The following is a 19546-nucleotide window of genomic DNA, read 5'->3' as shown; positions in this document are numbered from 1 at the left end:
AATATCCATCAAGAACTTGATGCTGATTCTGGTGAAAGGCAAATTGGTGCGTTTCATTCAAATTTTGAAGTGTGGAAAAAACTTTCCAACTTTCCAAATGGCAACTTCTTCTCAAATGTCATCAGCTGAAATAGCTTTCTATCCATTTCTAATGATAATTCCCATGGGGTAGATTTGGGAACATGTATAGACCTACAGAGCATTTCCTAATAATCTTAGGATAAGATAATAAATGCAATATTGCACTGTGGTTTGTTGTGGAAATGCTGCTTAAGTCGTTAAAGGGTTAAAGTGCATCAGCTATTTCTTTTCAAAGCTGTGATTTCAGTCGCACAACCTGTATTGACATTGGCACAGGTAAGAACACAAAAACATAAGAAATAGGAACAGGAGTAGGTCATAAGGCCCCTCGAGTCCACTCCACCATTCAATAAGATCATGGCTGGTCATCTACCTCAACTCCACTTTCCTGCCCTATCTCCATATTCCTTGACTCCCTCAGTGTCCAAAAATCTATCGATCTCAATCTTGAATTTATTCAACAACTGAGCAGCTTTCTCAGTGGAGAATTCCAAAGATTCACAACCTTCTATGTGAAGACATTTTTCCTCATCTCGATCCTAAATGGCCGACCTCTTATCTTGAGACTGTGACACCTAGATTCTCCAGCCAGGGTAAACAGCCTCTCAGCACCGACCCTGCCAAGCCCTCTAAGGATTTTATACGTTTCAATGACATCACCTCTCATTCTTCTAAACTCCAGAGAATATGGGTCCATTTTAATCCATCTCTCCTCATACGACAACCCTCTCATCCCAGGAATCAATCTAGTCAACCTTCATCGCACAGCCTCTAAGACAAGTACGCCCTTCCTTAGGTAAGGAGACCAAAGCTGAACACAGTACTCCAAATGTGGTCTCACCAAAACCCTGTACAATTGCAGCAAGACTTCCTTACTCTTATACTCCAACCCCCTTGCAATAAAGGTTAAAATACCATTTGCCTTCGTAATTGCTTGCTGGGACACCCAAATCCCTCTGAATACTAACATTTCTTAGTCTCTCGCCTTTTAAAAAATATTCTGCTTTTCTATTCTTCCTACCAAAGTGGTTAATTTCACATTTCCCCACATTGTACTCCATCTGCCACCTTATCGCCCATTCACTTAACCTGTCTATCCCCTTGCAGCCTCTTTGCATCTTCCTCACAGCTTATTTCCCACCTCGCTTTGTATCGTCAGCAGACTGGGATACATTGCACTCGGTTCCCTTCATCTAAATCATTATTACGTTTGTAAACAGCTGAGGCCCAAACACTGATCCTTGCAGCACTCCACTAGTTACAATCTGCCTACCTGAAAATGACCCTTTTATTCCTATTATTCTGTTTTCTGTCCATTAACTAATCCTCTATCCTTGCTAATATATTACCCCCAACCCCATCAGCCCTAAACTGTTGCAGACTTGTTCAATGATTAAAATCTGACCCAAGTAGCTATTTTCTGGACAGTTTAATGTGATCACAGTTTTGTTGCAATTCTTTAGCAATCCACTCCCTAGAAATCAATTTAAGGATCAACATTAACCTATTATATTGTTTTAAAACTTCAAAATGCTGTTTGTAAAGAATTGCTTAATACTCAAAACAGTTGAACAAGAACTGTACGCCGATCGCTATATTTTTTAAGCTCAATCATTTTATTCATTTTAACGGTAATTCATGTCAAGACTTTTATTCTTTGTTTTTATTACAGTGGATTATGATAGCTGGTTTGACCATATTAAGAACTGGTATAATCACAGATACGAATTCAATATTATGTTCCAGTCATTCGAAGAGATGATCATGGTAAATTCCACTTAAATTCCATGTGTGAACATTGTCATTTCAATAATACCAAAATGAATATTAACCGACTGAAACTACGTTTTTCTTACAGCAATTGAAAGCACTTGATGTATTTTGAATTATAGCACTATGCCTGTCAGAATCTGAAAAGCAGAAGCCTGAGTTTGTGACATGAAAATTTCAGCTAGTGGCCAGCTAGAATACAAAAGTCCTGTGTCACACAAAAATAGTACATGAGGTTCATAGTTCTGAGCTATGCCATCCAGAGAAAGCTTCAGGTGGAGGTTAGTCACTTCCTCAGAGGGAGGGAACTTCAGAGGCTGTCATACATTTCCTAGCTAATTAGGCAGAGGAGCTTTTTTAAAAAAAATATTTTCAGGATATGGATGTCGCTAGCAAGCCCGGCAATTATTGGTCATCCCTAGTTGCCCTTGATAAGGTGGTAGTGAGCATTCTTCTTGAACCGTTGCTGTCCATGTGGTAAAAGTGCTCCCACAGTATTGTTGGACTGGTAGTTCCAGGTATTTGAACCTGCTAAAGCAGGGTCCCAGGACAAAGCCATTTGTCCATCTTCTCAGCTAAATATGGTGTATAGCAGACCATGAAGGGAAGGGTGAAAAAATAAAATAACCTAAAACAACATTGCTTTATATACTAAAGATACATCTTATTTACAAAGGCTACTGACTAAAGATATAATTAATTAATTTGATTGTGTTACAATCAATAATATGTGTTTCAAGATGAATGAACAACATCAAATGAATACGTGTGTTAAAATATCAAACCATGGGGGAATGTGCTATTCCTCAGGCAATGAGTCCTGAGATAAAGGCCTAGCATTACATTTCTGCAAAAGAACATATAAACTGAAACCTTTGAACATTAATTAAGATCTGAAAACAAAAAAAACCATCAAACTCACCCTCTTATATTCAGAAATATGTGATAAAATGTGGCAGGACGAATGAGTTTTCATAGTCCTATCTTCTAGGACCAAACTTCTACATATCAATTTCCCTCCAGTTCAGAAAATATAATCCAGTATTCACTGTGCTATAATTCTAGATGGTAAATTGTTCCACAAGAAAATATTTATTTTTATTTGTCATCTTTCAAACCGTTCTATTTATTAGAATTAACACAAAGGACTTACCAGCATTAGATTTCGGATTCTCATTTTTCAAATGAGATCTATTACTCTAATAATTGTTGGAATCAGTGTTCTAATCAACTGCAGTAACAACATTGGTGGTTACTATTATTTGAATGAGATGGAGAGGAATTATCTATTTGGACCACTCTGGTCAAAATCACAATGATATCCTCTGTGACAGTGGTGCACTATCTGTCCTTGTCCTCAACATCTCTGCAGCGTTTGACATGGTCAATCATACCATCCTCCTCTATTGCCTCTTCTCTTTGGTCCACCTCTATGGGACTTCTGTTGCATGGTTTCACTATCTGTCACAGCAATGACTGCAGCTCCTGATATGACTTGTCTTCCACCTCCCACACGGTAACCTCAAGTTCCCCAAGGATTCATCCTTGGCACCCTCCTTTTCCTCATTCTCTGGATCATGTCTGCACCAACCTCATAGTATTACCCTGTACCCAGGAGAAAGCATGAGAGTCTGCTGCATCTGTAAAGTGCAAGGCAAACAATACATTGTTCCCATTATGAACTCCTTGACATCTTCATAATCCTCTAATCAAATGTAAAAAATGATAAGCAGCTTTATTATCAATGTGCACAGTAAGAAAGATTAAAGGTTACAAATGTACCAGCTATAACTCACTGCTTTCAAAGGTTTTAGATCATTGATGCTCTATTAAATTCTCTCTTATGTACACAATGCAACATTAACTGTGAATGTCCTGGTACTTTAGGATCTGAAAACGGCAGTACTGAAATTCAGCAGCTTTCTTGGACGATCTTTGGATAACAAAAGTGTTGACCTAATTGTGGAGCGCTCTACCTTTAAGAACATGAAATCAAACCCAAAATCAAACTATGAAAGTGCAGGATTTCCTAATTTTGATAAGTCAGTTGCAGAATTTATGAGAAAAGGTACATTCTTAAAAGTTATTAATCAAATTAATACAGTAATTGGTAATTCAATTTATTATATTTAGCTACCATTAAAAGGCTTCCAACTTTACCTTCAATTAAATAGATACTGCAGACATTTTCTCGGGTGACATGGTGTGGAATGGGCATGACAAGGGAGGGAGGATCAATATATGAATCATCAGAGGTACTCATCCACCTCCGGAAGTAACATTGGCACATGGGAGAAAGTCATTTTTCTGTCTTTTCAACTGATAATGATGTCTTTGTGCATCTGTTGATCTTGTAGTGTTCTAGGCACTTGAAGCCAGCACTAACATCTTCCCTCCAACCCTGTTTTTGACTGGTTGCGACATCTCTTCCCAGGTGATCATACTGGGCAGTGTTTTGTCAGGTTTTCTTGGCATTCCACATTTACTCGATATTCTGGAGCCTTACATCTCAAGCACATTCCAAAGATTCACAATCCTCTGAGTGAAGAAATTCCTCCTCATCTCAGTCTGAAATGGCTGACCCCTTATCTTGCGACTATGCCCCCTAGTTCAGACTCTCCAGCCAAAGGAAACAGCCTCTCAGCATCTACCTTGTCAAGCCCCCTCATAATCTTATATGTTTCAATGATATCTCCTGCATTCTTCTAAACTCCAGAGAGTATGGGCCCATTCTACTCAACCTCTCCTCAGAATGGGCCTATACTCCCTGGAGCATCATTTGAACTTATTTACCTTCACTGGGTGAATTTTGCCAATTCTTGGTAAAGCCACTTGAAGCACTGCAGAGGCAGAGGTCAAAACTGCCAAGCTGGTCAGAATCCCACGGAAATAAACCTCCTGATCAAAGGTTACAAAACATCAACGATGCGAGCATATGACCTTGGCTATCCCACTCTAACACTGGCTCAAGGAGATGGCATAGTAGTGGAGATCTAAAGGTAGACAGCAACCTGAAAAGTGTTTGTTGAGATCATGTAGACTGTTTCTGACCATTGACTAACTTACAATCTATGTCTTATCCTTTATTTAGGGATAGTAGGAGATTGGAAAAATCATTTCACTGTGCCCCAAAATGAGATGTTTAATACAATTTTCCAGGAGAGAATGAAAGACTTTCCACTAAAGTTCATCTGGGAAATTAGTGATTAAAAATGTTTTCTTCGACAACACTGAATACTGGGCATTGCAAAATGCTTTTGATTTTATAAAAGATTCGGTGGTAATTCTGCAAACTTTTTGTTTAACATAATTGTTCATTCTTGTCTCTAACATTCAACTACAATTTATTTAGTGAAATGTTGTCAGTACGAACAATTCCTTCTAGCAGGAAATAGTTGGATCAGTGTTAAGGACAAATCTTGATGTTCTTTCCAAAAAATGTCAGCAATTATTTCTAACATTTTTTTCCAATGTGGCAGGTTATTCCAGGCCCGTGTATCTAAAGTAGCTTTTAAGAAATAGTGATGGTTGGAAAACTTTCCAATAAACTCATTTCTTATCTGAGTACCTACGCTGCAATGTTTATTTTGAGCAACAACTAATGTTGAGGAAACTCAATGCCAGAATACTCCTCTATTAGCATCACTAGAAATATTATGATGTGGAGATGCCGGTGATGGACTGGGGTTGACAATTGTAAACAATTTTACAACACCAAGTTATAGTCCAGCAATTTTATTTTAAATTCACAAGCTTTCGGAGGCTACCTCCTTCCTCAGGTGAACGATGTGGAAATGAAATCCTCGAAATGAAGTCGCATTTATAATTCACAGAACAATGCTTGGTGATTACAGACAGTTTTTTCAACTGCCCGTTGCCAAGGCAATCAGTGTGCAGACAGACAGGTGTTACCTGACAGGTCTCACAGAATATACAAATCACCAAAAAAAACAACAAACAAAAAAAAAACAGAGATAGAGAGGTAGAAACATAGAAAAGACAGCAACTGACCCGTTATATTAAAAACAGATAACATTTGTTCGCTGGTGGGGTAACGTGTAGCGTGACATGAACCCAAGATCCCGGTTGAGGCCGTCCTCATGGGTGCGGAACTTGGCAATCAATTTCTGCTCGACGATTTTGCGTTGTCGTGTGTCTCGAAGGCCACCTTGGAGTATGCTTACCCGAAGGTCGGTGGCTGAATTCCCCGGAGCGGAGAAACTACGCCATGTTCTCCGCAGCCTTCAACATGTCATCAATGACGACGAACACCTCGCTATGGCCATCCCCACACCTCCACTACTCGCCTTTAAACAGCCACCCAACCTCAAACAGACCATCGTTCGCAGCAAATTACCTAGCTTTCAAGAGAACAGCATCCATGACACCACACAACCCTGCCGCGGTAACCTCTGCAAGACATGCCAGATCATCGACACAGACACCACCATCACACGAGAGGACACCACCCACCAGGTGCATGGTTCATACTCCTGTGACTCGGCCAACGTTGTCTACCTCATACGTTGCAGGAAAGGATGCCCCAGAGCATGGTACATTGGCGAGACCATGCAGACGCTGCGACAACGGATGAACGGACACCGCGCAACAATCGCCAAACAGGAGGGTTCCCTCCCAGTCGGGGAACACTTCAGCAGTCAAGGACATTCAGCCACCGACCTTCGGGTAAGCATACTCCAAGGCGGCCTTCGAGACACACGACAACGCAAAATCGTCGAGCAGAAATTGATTGCCAAGTTCCGCACCCATGAGGACGGCCTCAACCGGGATCTTGGGTTCATGTCACGCTACACGTTACCCCACCAGCGAACAAATGTTATCTGTTTTTAATATAACGGGTCAGTTGCTGTCTTTTCTATGTTTCTACCTCTCTATCTCTGTTTTTTTTTTGTTTGTTGTTTTTTTTGGTGATTTGTATATTCTGTGAGACCTGTCAGGTAACACCTGTCTGTCTGCACACTGATTGCCTTGGCAACGGGCAGTTGAAAAAACTGTCTGTACTCACCAAGCATTGTTCTGTGAATTATAAATGCGACTTCATTTCGAGGATTTCATTTCCACATCGTTCACCTGAGGAAGGAGGTAGCCTCCGAAAGCTTGTGAATTTAAAATAAAATTGCTGGACTATAACTTGGTGTTGTAAAATTGTTTAGAAATATTATGATCACTATGATCAGTATATTTGTGTGTAATGTGTGAATTTTAAGCAGTTTCTTTAAAAATAAAAGATCACCTCCAGTAACCTTAACTCAGTGAGTCCACAAGTACACATCAGTAGGTAGGTGGGTCAAATTCAGATGTTACAAGGAACTAACCGATCACCTCACAGATATTGGTAAGGGCACTTACCAGTTATTTCCTTCCGAATTTCATGTCTTCTGAATCCTAGTTCTCAAGAGGCACAAGGAGGGATCTATGCAAGATGTCAAAAGGCATTCAAAATAGCACTGAGTAGTAAAAAGGAGTTTTAATTATCTTAAATCCAATTTCTGTTAATTAGTAATCTCACAGTAAAAGAACCTCTGGGGGAGAGCGATCATAATATGACAGAATTTCACATTGAGTTTGAAAGTAACATACTTAAGTCAGAAACTAGATTCTTAAACTTAAATCAAGCCAATTACATAGGTATGAGGGGCGAGTTGTCAAAGGTAGATTGGGAAATTAAATTCTTAAAAGGTTTGACAGTTGAAAAGCAACGGCAAACATTTAAAGAAATATTTCAATATTCTCAACAAGTATACATTCCATTGAGAAATAAAAACTCCACGGGCAGAGTGGTCCACCCGTGGCTAACTAAAGAAGTTAAAGAGGGTGTTAGATTGAAAGAAAAGACCTATAATGGTGCCAAAAGAGTAATAAGCCTGGGGATTGGGTAAGTTTTAGAAACCAACAAAGGACGAGCAAAAAATTGATAAAAAGGGAGAAAATAGAATATGAAAGTAAACTAGCAAGAAATATAAAAATGGATTGTAAGAGCTTCTACAGGTATGTAAAAAGGAAAAGAGTAGCAAAAGTAAATGTTGGTCCCTAAGAGGCTGAGGCAGGAGAAATTATAATGGGGAATCAGGAAATGGCAGATACGTGAAACAAATATTTTGTATATGTCTTCATGGTAGAATCACAAAATATATACCAAAAATAGTGGGGAAACAAGGGGTAAATGAGAATGAGGAACTTAAAACAATTAATATCACAAGAGAAAAAGTACTGGACAAACTAATGGGACTAAAAGCTGACAAATTCCCTGGACCTAATGGCTTACATCCAAGGTGCTGCAGAGATAATGGATGCATTGGTTGTGGATCTTCCAAAACTCTTTAGATTCTGGAACGGTCGCAGTGGATTGGAAGGTAACAAATGTTACCCCGCTATTCAAGAAGGTAGGGAGAGAGAAAACAGGGAACTACAGGCCAGTTAGCCTGACATCGGTCATCGGGAAAATGCTGGAATCCATTATTAAGGACACTTAGAAAATCATAATATGATTAGATAGAGTCAACTTGGTTTTATGAAAGAGAAATCGGGTTTGACAAATTTATTACAGTTTTTTGAGGATGTAACTAGCAGGGTAGATAAAGGAGAACATGGATGTTGATTGTGGGGGATTCAGCGATGGTAATGCCGTTGAATGTCAAGGGGAGTTGGTTAGACTCTCTCTTGTTGGAAATGGTCATTACCTGGCACTTGTCTGGCGCAAATCTTACTTGCCACTTATCAGCCCAAGCCTGGATGTTGTCCAGGTCTTGCTGCATGCGGGCACGGACTGCTTCATTATCTGAGGGGTTGCGAATGGAACTGAACACTGTGCAATCATCAGCGAACATCCCCATTTCTGACCTTATGATGGAGGGAAGGTCATTGATGAAGCAGCTGAAGATGGTTGGGCCGAGGACACTGTCCTGAGGAACTCCTGCAGCAATGTCCTGGGGCTGAGATGATTGGCCTCCAACAACCACTACCATCTTCCTTTGTGCTAGGTATGACTCCAGCCACTGGAGAGTTTTCCCCCTGATTCCCATTGACTTCAATTTTACTAGGGCTCCTTGGTGCCACACTTGGTCAAATGCTGCCTTGATGTCAAGGGCAGTCACTCTCACCTCACCTCTTCTCTCTAAGGCCTTCACATCTTTCCTGAAGAGCGGTGCCCAGAACCAGACACATTAGTCTAGATGTGGCCAAACTAGTGTTTTATAAAGGTTCATCATGACTTCCATACTTTTATACTCTATGCCTCTATTTATAAAGCCCAGGATCCCATAAGATTTTTTAAAATCCCTTTCTCAACCTGCCCTGCCACCTTCAATGATTTATGCACATATACCCCCAGATCTCTGTTCCTCTACCCCTTTTAGAGTTATGCCTTCTAGTTTATATTGCCTCTCCTCGTTCTTCCTATCAAAATGTATCACTTCACATTTTTCTGCGTTAAATTTCATCTGCCGCGTGTCTGCTCATGCCATCAGCCTGTCCATATCCTCTTGAGGTCTATCACTATCCTCCTCAATGTTTACTACCCTTCCAAGTTTTGTTTCATCTGCAAATTTTGAAATTGTGCCCTGTACACCCAAGTCCAAGTCATTAATATATAGCAAGAAAAGCAGTGGTCCCAGCACTGACCCCTGGGGAACACCACTGTACACCTCCATCCAGTCTGAAAAACAACAGTTCACCACTACTCTGTTTCCTGTCACTTGGCCAAATCTGTATCCACGTTGCTACTGCCCCAATTATTCCATGGGCCGCAATCTTGATGAAAAGCCTACCGTGCGGCGCTTTATCAAATGCCCTTTGGAAGTCCATATACACCACATCAACTGCATTGCCCTCACCTACCCTCTCTGTTACCTCATCAAAAAACTCTATCAGGTTAGTTCAACAAAATTTGCCTTTAACAAATCCATGCTGGCTTTCCCTAATCAATCCATCCTCGTCCAAGTGACTGTTAATTCTGTCCTGGATTATCGTTTCTAAAAGCTTCCCTACTACTGAGTTTAAACTGACTGACCTATAAGGGTTTATCCTTACACCCTTTTTTGAACAAGGATGTAACATTTGCAATTCTCCAGTCCTCTGGCACCACCCCGTATCTACGGATGTTTGGAAGATTATGGCCAGTACCTCCACAATTTTCACCCTTTCTTCCCTCAGCAACCTAGGATGCATCCCATCCGGACCGGGTGACTTATTTACTTTAAGTACTGTTAGCCTTTCAAGTACTACTTCTTCATCAATTTTTAGCCCATCCAGTATCTCAACTATATTTTCCTTTACACAGACTCCAGCAGCATCTTCTTCCTTGGTAAAGACAGGTACTCATTTAGTACCTCAGCCATCCCCTCTGCCTCCATGAGTAGATCTCCATTATGGTCTCTAATCGGCCCCACCCCTCCTCTTACTACCCGTTTACTGTTTACGTGCCTGTGGAAGACTTTTGGATTCACTTTTGTGTTGGCCACCAGTCTATTCTCATACTCTCTCTTTGCCCCTCTTGTTTCCTTTTTCAATTCCCCTCTGAACTCAAAAGTGGCAAGTAACATTCATGCCAGACAAGTGCCAGGCAATGATCATCTCCAACAAGAGAGAGCCTAACCACCTCCCCTTGACATTCAGCGGCATTACCATCGCTGAATCCCCCACCATCAACATCCTGGGGCTCACCATTGACCAGAAACTTAACTGGACCAGCCATATAAATACTGTGGCTACAAGAGTAGGTCAGAGGCTGGGTATTCTGCGGCGAGTGACTCACCTCCTGACTCCCCAAAGCCTTTCCACCATCTACAAGGCACAAGTCAGGAGTGTGATGGAATACTCTCCACTTGCCTGGATGAGTGCAGCTCCAACAACACTCAAGAAGCTCGACACCATTCAGGACAAAGCAGCCCACTTGATTGGCATCCCATCCACCACCCGAAACATTCACTCCCTTCACCACCGGCGCACAGTGGCTGCAGTGTGTACCATCCACAGGATGCACTGCAGCAACTCGCCAAGGCTTCATCGATAGCACCTCCCAAACCCGCGACCTCTACCACCTAGAAGGACAAGGGCAGCAGGCACATGCGAACATCACCTGTACATCCCGATTTGGAAATATAACGCCGTTCCTTCATCATCGCTGGGTCAAAATCCTGGAACTCCCTTCCTAACAGCACTGTGGGAGAACCTTCACCACACGGACTGCAGCGGTTCAAGAAGGCGGCTCACCACCAACTTTTCAAGGGCAATAAATGCCAGCCTCGCCAGCGACGCCCACATCCCATGAACGAATAAAAAAAAAATTCTGCCTAGTTCTCACTTGTGTTATCAACCTGACATCTGCCATACACCCCTTTTTACAGGTTCATCTTTCTCACTATCTCTTTTGTCATCCAGGGAGCTCTGGCTTTAGTTGCCCTAACTTTCTGCCTCCTGGGAATGTGCCTAGACTGTACCTGGACCATTTCCTCCTCAAAGGCTGCCCACTGTTCAATTACAGTTTTGCCTGCCAACCTTTGATTCCAATTTACCCGGGCCAGATCCATTCTCATCCCATTGGAACTGGCCCACCTCCAATTGAGTATTTTTACTTTACACTGGTCCATGTCCTTTTCCAAAGCTATCCTAAACCTTATGATACTATGATTGCTGCTCCCTAAAAGCTCCCCCACTGACACTTGCTCCACTTGGCCCACCTCATTCCCTAGAACCAAATCCAGCAATGCCTCCTTCCTCGTTGGGCCGGAAACATTCTGGTTAAGAAAGTTATCCTGAACACATTTCAAAAATTCCTCCCCCTCTGTGCCCCTTATATTATTGTTATCCCAGTCTATATTAGGATAGTTGAAGTCCCCAGTTATCACTACTTTATAGCTTTTGCACTTCTCTGTAATTTCCCTGCAAATTTGCTCCTCTATATCCTTCCCACTAGTTGGTGGCCTATAGAATACACCCAGTAGAGTAATGGCACCTCTATTATTTTTTAATTCTAGCCAAATAGATTCTGTCTTTGACTCCTCCGGGACATCCTCTCTCTACAATAATGCAATATTCTCCTTAATCAATACTGTCACCGACTCCCCTCTTTCCTTTCCTTCCCTATCTTTCTTGAACACCTTGTATCCAGGAATATTTAGTACCCACTCCTGCCCTTTTTTGAACCAGGTCTCCGTTATCGCCACAACGTTCCCATGTGGCTATTTGCACCTGCAGCTCACCAACTTTGTTTTCCGCGCTTCGTATGTTTTCACTCATGCACTGCAAGCCAGTCTTCGACTTTCTTAGTCTGATCCCACCAATACTGTACTATCACTCACTCTAATGCTATCTCTCGCCCCTGATCCTTTGTGCCTCTTGATTCTCCTTTCCAGTGCTACATCCTGGTGCCCATCCCCCTACCAAATCAGTTTAAACCCCACCCCCACCTACGAAGCACTAGCACACCTCTCCGCGAGGACATTGGTCCCAGCTCTGTTGAGGTGCAACTCATCTGGCCTGCACAAGTCCCATCTTCCCCAGAACTGGTCCCAATGCCCCAGGATTTTAAAGCCCTCCTTCCTGCACCATCTCTCCAGCCTTGCATTCATCTGCTCTATCCACCTATTGTTATGCTCACCAGCGCATTGCACCGGGAGTAATCAGGAGATTACGATCTTTGAGGTACTGCTTCTTAATCTCTTTCCTAACTCCTTAAAAATCTGCCTGCAGGACCTCATCCCTCATTCTACCTATGTTGTTGGTACCGATATGGATCATGTCCACTGGCTGTTCACCCTCTTCCCCCACCCCCAGAATGTTCTGCAGCCGCTCAGTGATATCCTTAAACCTGGCACCAGGGAGGCAACATACCAACCTGGAATCACATCTGCGGCTGCAGAAACGCATGTCTGCTCCCCTAACTATAGAATCCCCTCTCGCTATTGCTCTCTTGACCTTTCTCCTCCCCCCACCGTACAGCTGAGCTATCCATGGTGCTATGGACTTGGTTCTGGCTGCACTCCACAGAGGAAACCGTTCCCTCACCAGTATTCAGAACTGAATACTCGTTAGAGAGTGAGATGCACTCAGAGGACTCCTGCACGACCTGCCTGGTCCTCCTTCTCTGTCTGGCGGTCACCGGGTCCCTCTCTGCCTGCACTCTCTTGAGGTGCAGGGTGACCCCTTCAGAAACATGCTATCCATGAAGCTCTCAACCTCGTGGATGCAATGCAGTGACGCCAGCTGCTGCTCAAGCTCCGAAATTCAGAGCTCGAGCTCCTCCAACTGATGACACTTCCTCCATCTGTGGTTGTCCAAGACACAGGAAGCATCCTCGAGTTCCCACGTGGCATGGCTGTGCATTTGACGGGTCTCAGCTGCCCTGCCTTGTCTCGATTTATTAGATTGTTTACTAACCTTAACAGAAGTAATTTAAGCCTTAAAAAACCTCAACAGGAAAAGAAACACTCACCAGCTACCAGCCAATCAGCTCCTTCCCCTCTTTATTTAGTTTTATTAGTCGAGTTAATAAACTAACTCAAGTTATTAAATTTAATAAACTAACAGCAGTTTAATGCTTCCAGCTTTTAATTTAATTTTACCCACTTCCCTAACTCCGAGGGAAGAAAGAATACTTACCAGCCAATCACCTACCTATGAAGTCACTCCTTGGTTTTTTTCTCGATTCCTACCGACTGTCTCCGCAAGATACATCAGTCCATTCCCACTGCCTCCGCCACTCCCAGTGAGTGTAGGCCTTCGAGCCTGGGCCTTTATTTGAGTCCCTCTGCCCCCTCCAGTGCTCCACTAGATCTGCTCCCACTGCCACCGCAGGTGTCCTCATACAAGAAACACAAAAAGTTAAGATGCAGGTACAGCAAGCAATTAGGAAGGCAAATGGCATGTTGGCCTTTATTGCAAGGGGGTTGGAGTATAAGAGTAAGGAAGTCTTGCTACAGTTGTACAGGGCATTGGTGAGACCTCACCTGAAGTACTGCTTATAGTTTAGGTCTCCTTATCTAAGGAAGGATATTCTTACGGTGCAATGAAGATTTACTGGATTGATTCCTGGGATGAGAGGGTCCTACGAAGGGAGGTTGAGTAGAATGGGCCTATACTCTCTGGAGTTTAGAAGAATGAGAGGTGATCTCATTGAACCATATAAGATTATGAGGGGCTGTGACAGGGTAGATGCTGAGAGATTGTTTCCCCTGGCTGGAGAGTCTAGAACTTTGGGTCATAATCGCAGGATACGGAGTCAGCCATTCAAGACTGAGATGAGGAGGAATTTCTTCACGCAGAGGGTTGTGAATATTTGGAATTCTCTACCCCAGGGGGGATGTGGATGCTGAGTCATTGAATATATTCAAATCCGAGATGGATAGATTTTTGGACTCTAGGGATATGGGGATTGGGCAGGAAAGTGGAGTCGAGGTTGAAGATCAGCCATGATCTGATTGAATGGCGGAGCAGGCTCAAGGGGCCGTATGGTCTACTCCTGCTCCTATTTCTTATGTTCCCATAATTAATGGGGTGACTCAGTCAGCAATGTGAGATGACACTTTGCCATGAAGGAACAGCAGTATGCCTGTACATTCTGAAAGATGAACAGCTGATAAAAAAGTGCATCACATTTTCCTTCTATGATGATGATGCTCCAAATTTACAGTGAAGAGTAATAAAAATGCTTGGCAAGATAACATAGTAAACGTTGTCACATGTTTGCACTTACTTTGGAAACCTTACTCAACCCAAGAACTTCTTCATCGCCTGTCCCCAGTTAAACCCACAGGTGAGACTGCATTTATGTACTTTACAAGATAAATGTGGTGGTTCCTATAGCAATGGGAAGTGCATCCTGTATAATCGAAGCACATCAGTATTCAGTTCTGTATTTTCTTTTGGTCAGCTGGGTGCAGAGACTCATCACCATATTTAAGAACTTCCAAACCAAGCTACTGAGAAATCCACATAGGTGGCATTTCTGTTTGCCTTATCTGGACTCATACTCTCCCGGTAAGGACATGCCTCACTTACCCAAGTCCAAAAATCATGGGCACAGGTTAGTGGAGCCAAGATTTAGGGATACACAAGTGTGTGCAAAGGTACTGCAGAAGTTTAACCAGATGTCAGCCTTGGTAATAGCACTCTTGCCTCAGATAATATAAATACAACCAATAGCATCTGATTCGAATTGTTCGATGCACCCTAGAAAAAAGAACAAAGAATGAAAACTGCTATCTATGTAAATGAGCATTACTCTAATTATAATGAACTTTTATCTGACAGGTAATCTATGTGTACAGAAACCCCAAGGACGTTGCAGTTTCTTATTATCATTTTCACAAGTTTGCTAACTATTTGGAAACCCCAGAAAATTTGGCAGCTTTTCTGCACAGCTTTCTGAATGGCCAAGGTAAGATAGCACAAATTTCTCTTACACTCTCCGATAAGTATCCACTGAATCTGATAATATCCATCAAGAACTTGATGCTGATTCTGGTGAAAGGCAAATTGGTGCGTTTCATTCAAATTTTGAAGTGTGGAAAAAACTTTCCAACTTTCCAAATGGCAACTTCTTCTCAAATGTCATCAGCTGAAATAGCTTTCTATCCATTTCTAATGATAATTCCCATGGAGTAAATTTGGGAACATGTATAGACCTACAGAGCATTTCCTAATAATCTTAGGATAAGATAATAAATGCAATATTGCACTGTGGTTTGTTGTGGAAATGCTGCTTAAGTCGTTAAAGGGTTAAAGTGCATCAGCTATTTCTTTTCAAAGCTGTGATTTCAGTCGCACAACCTGTATTGACATTGGCACAGGTAAGAACACAAAAACATAAGAAATAGGAACAGGAGTAGGCCATACGGCCCCTCGAGCCTGCTCCGCCATTCAATAAGATCATGGCTGGTCATCTACCTCAACTCCACTTTCCTGCCCTATCTCCATATTCCTTGACTCCCTCAGTGTCCAAAAATCTATCGATCTCAATCTTGAATTTATTCAACAACTGAGCAGCTTTCTCAGTGGAGAATTCCAAAGATTCACAACCTTCTATGTGAAGACATTTTTCCTCATCTCGATCCTAAATGGCCGACCTCTTACCTTGAGACTATGACCCCTAGTTCGAAATTCTCCAGCCAGGGTAAACAGCCTCTCAGCACCGATCCTGTCAAGCCCTCTAAGAATTTTATACGTTTCAATGAGATCACCTCTCATTCTTCTAAACTCCAGAGAATATGGGTCCATTTTAATCCATCTCTCCTCATACGACAACCTTCTCATCCCAGGAATCAATCTAGTGAACCTTCATCACCCAGCCTCTAAGACAAGTACGCCCTTCCTTAGGTAAGGAGACCAAGGCTGTACACAATACTCCAGATGTGGTCTCACCAAAGCCCTGTACAATTGCAGCAAGACTTCCTTACTCTTATACTCCAACCCCCTTGCAACAAAGGTTAACATACCATTTGCCTTCCTAATTGCTTGCTTGGGGGACACCCAAATCCCTCTGAATACTAACATTTCTTAGTCTCTCACCTTTTAAAAAATATTCTGCTTTTCTATTCTTCCTACCAAAGTGGTTAATTTCACATTTCCCCACATTGTACTCCATCTGCCACCTTATCGCCCATTCACTTAACCTGTCTATCCCTTTGCAACCTCATTGCATCCTCCTCACAGCTTATTTCCCACCTAGCAAACTACGGTACATTACACTCGGTTCCCTTAATCTAAGTCATTGATACATTTTGTAAACAGCTGAGCCCCAAACACTTGCGGCATCCTACCAGTTAAAACCTGCCAACCTGAAAATGACCCTTTTATTCCTATTATTCTGTTTTCTGTCCATTAACTAATCCTCTATCCTTGCTAATATATTACCCCCAACCCCATCAGCCCTAAACTGCTGCAGACTTGTTCAATGATTAAAATCTGACCCAAGTGGCTATTTTCTGGAAAGTTTAATGTGATCACAGTTTTGTTGCACTTCTTTAGCAATCCACTCCCTAGAAATCAATTTAAGGATCAACATTAACCTATTATATTGTTTTAAAACTTCAAAATGCTGTTTGTAAAGAATTGCTTAATACTCAAAACAGTTGAACAAGAACTGTACGCCGATCGCTATTTTTTAAAGCTCAATCATATTATCCATTTTAACAATAATTCATGTCAAGACTCTTATTCTTTGTTTTTATTACAGTGGATTATGATAGCTGATTTGACCATATTAAGAACTGGTATAATCACAGATACGAATTCAATATTATGTTCCAGTCATATGAAGAGATGATCATGGTAAATTCCACTTAAATTCCATGTGTGAACATTGTCATTTCAAGTAATACCAAAATGAATGTTAACCGACCGAAACTACGTTTTGCTTACAGCAATTGAAAGCACTTGATGTATTTTGAATTATAGCACTATGCCTGTCAGAATCTGAAAAGCAGAAGCCTGAGTTTGTGACATGACAATTTCAGCTAGTGGCCAGCTAGAATACAAAAGTCCTGTGTCACACAAAAATAGTACATGAGGTTCATAGTTCTGAGCTATGCCATCCAGAGAAAGCTTCAGGTGGAGGTTAGTCACTTCCTCAGAGGGAGGGAACTTCAGAGGCTGTCATACATTTCCTAGCTAATTAAACAGAGGAGCTTTTTAAAAAAAATTATTTTCAGGATATGGTTGTCGCTAGCAAGCCCAGCAATTATTGGTCATCCCTAGTTGCCCTTGATAAGGTGGTAGTGAGCATTCTTCTTGAACCGTTGCTGTCCATGTGGTAAAAGTGCTCCCACAGTATTGTTGGACTGGTAGTTCCAGGTATTTGAACCTGCTAAAGCAGGGTCCCAGGACAAAGCCATTTGTCCATCTTCTCAGCTAAATATGGTGTATAGCAGACCATGAAGGGAAGGGTGAAAAAATAAAATAACCTAAAACAACATTGCTTTATATACTAACGATGCATCTTATTTACAAAGGCTACTGATTAAAGATATAATTAATTAATTTGATTGTGTTACAATCAATAATATGTGTTTCAAGATAAATAAACAACATCAAATGAATACGTGTGTTAAAATATCAAACCATGGGGGAATGTGCTATTCCTCAGGCAATGAGTCCTGTGATAAAGGCCTAGCATTACATTTCTGCAAAAGAACATATAAACTGAAACCTTTGAACATTAATTAAGATCTGGAAACAAAAAGAACCATCAAACTCACCTTCTTATATTCAGAAATATGTGATAAAATGTGGCAAGACGAATGAGTTTTCATAGTCCTATCTTCTAGGACCAAACTTCTACATATCAATTTCCCTCCAGTTCAGAAAATATTATCCAGTATTCAATGTGCTATAATATTTATTTTTATTTGTCATCTTTCAACCCGTTCTATTTATCAGAATAAACGCAAAGGACTTACCAGCATTAGATTTCGGATTCTCATTTCAAATGAGATCTATTACTCTAATAATTGTCAGAATCAGTGTTCTAATGAACTGCAGTAACAACATTGTTGGTTACTATTATTTGAATGAGGATAGGAATTATCTACTTGGACCACTCTGGTCAAAATCACAACGGTATCCTCCGACAGTGGTGCATTATCTGTCCTTGTCCTCAATATCATACCATCCTCCTCTATTGCTTCTTCTCTTTGGTCCACAGGGTGAATTCACTGGGTGATTTTTGCCAATTCTTGGTAAAGCCACTTGAAGCACTGCAGAGGCGGAGGTCAAAACTGCCAAGCTGGTCAGAATCCCACAGGAATAAACCTCCTGATCAAAGGTTACAAAACATCAACGCTGCGAGCATATGACCTTGGCTATCCCACTCTAACACTGGCTCAAGGAGATGGCATAGTAGTGGAGATCTAAAGGTGGACAGCAACCTGAAAAGTGCAGTGTTTGTTGAGATCATGTAGACTGTTTCTGACCATTGACTAACTTTAGGGATAGTGGGAAATTGGAAAAATCATTTCACAGTGGCCCAAAATAAGATGTTTAATACAATTTTCCAGAAGAAAATGAAAGACTTTCCACTAAAGTTCGTCTGGGAAATTAGTGATTAAAAATGTTTTCTTCGACAACACTGAATACTGGGCATTGCAAAATGCTTTTTGATTTTTATAAAAGATTCAGTGGTAATTCTGCAAACTTTTTGTTTAACATAATTGTTCATTCTTGTCTCTAACATTCAACTACAATTTATTCAGCGAAATGTTGTCAGTACGAACAATTCCTTCTAGCAGGAGATAGTTGGATCAGTGTTAAGGACAAATCTTGATGTTCCTTCCAAAAAATGTCAGCAATTATTTCTAACAAATGTTTTTCCAATGTGGCAGGTTATTCCAGGCCCGTGTATCTAAAGTAGCTTTTAAGAAATAGTGATGGTTGGAAAACTTTCCAATAAACTCATGTCTTATCTGAATACCTATGCTGCAATGTTTATTTTGAGCAACAACTAATGTTAAGAAAAGTCAATGCCAGAATACTCCTCTATTAGCATCACTAGAAATATTATGATCACTATGATCAGTATATTTGTGTGTAATATGTGAATTTTAAGCAGTTTCTTTAAAAATAAAAGATCACCTCCAGTAACCTTAACTAAGTGAGTCCACAAGTACACATCAGTAGGTAGGTGGGTCAAATTCAGATGTTACAAGGAACTAACCGATCACCTCACAGATATTGGTAAGGG

The 19546-nt window shown here is 41.3% G+C and overlaps 1 protein-coding gene across 4 annotated transcripts in view; it reads left to right on the top strand.

The window, feature by feature from the left end:
* Positions 1 to 19229, top strand: part of LOC137321887 (amine sulfotransferase-like) — a 32328-nt gene extending 13099 nt beyond the window's left edge. Inside the window, exons 4-7 of one of the 4 annotated variants that reach the window (XR_010962922.1) lie at positions 1754 to 1848; positions 15121 to 15247; positions 17045 to 17139; positions 18512 to 19229. Coding sequence is in view for 3 of the 4 variants with exons in the window: in XM_067984712.1 (XP_067840813.1) it covers positions 1754 to 1848; positions 3739 to 3919; positions 4943 to 5061 (395 nt within the window). In the remaining variant the exon portion in view is untranslated. Of the gene's footprint in view, positions 1 to 1753; positions 1849 to 3738; positions 3920 to 4025; positions 5373 to 15120; positions 15248 to 17044; positions 17140 to 18511 lie in introns of those variants that run through there. The other 3 variants (XM_067984711.1, XM_067984712.1, XM_067984710.1) reach the window with 3 other exon arrangements.
* The last annotated feature ends 317 nt before the right edge of the window (positions 19230 to 19546 follow it).

Source organism: Heptranchias perlo, chromosome 5 (assembly GCF_035084215.1).
Source record: "Heptranchias perlo isolate sHepPer1 chromosome 5, sHepPer1.hap1, whole genome shotgun sequence".
Taxonomy (NCBI): Eukaryota; Metazoa; Chordata; class Chondrichthyes; order Hexanchiformes; family Hexanchidae; genus Heptranchias; species Heptranchias perlo.
The sequence above is the reverse complement of the archived record's forward strand: the minus strand, read 5'-3'. Positions and strand labels throughout refer to the sequence as shown.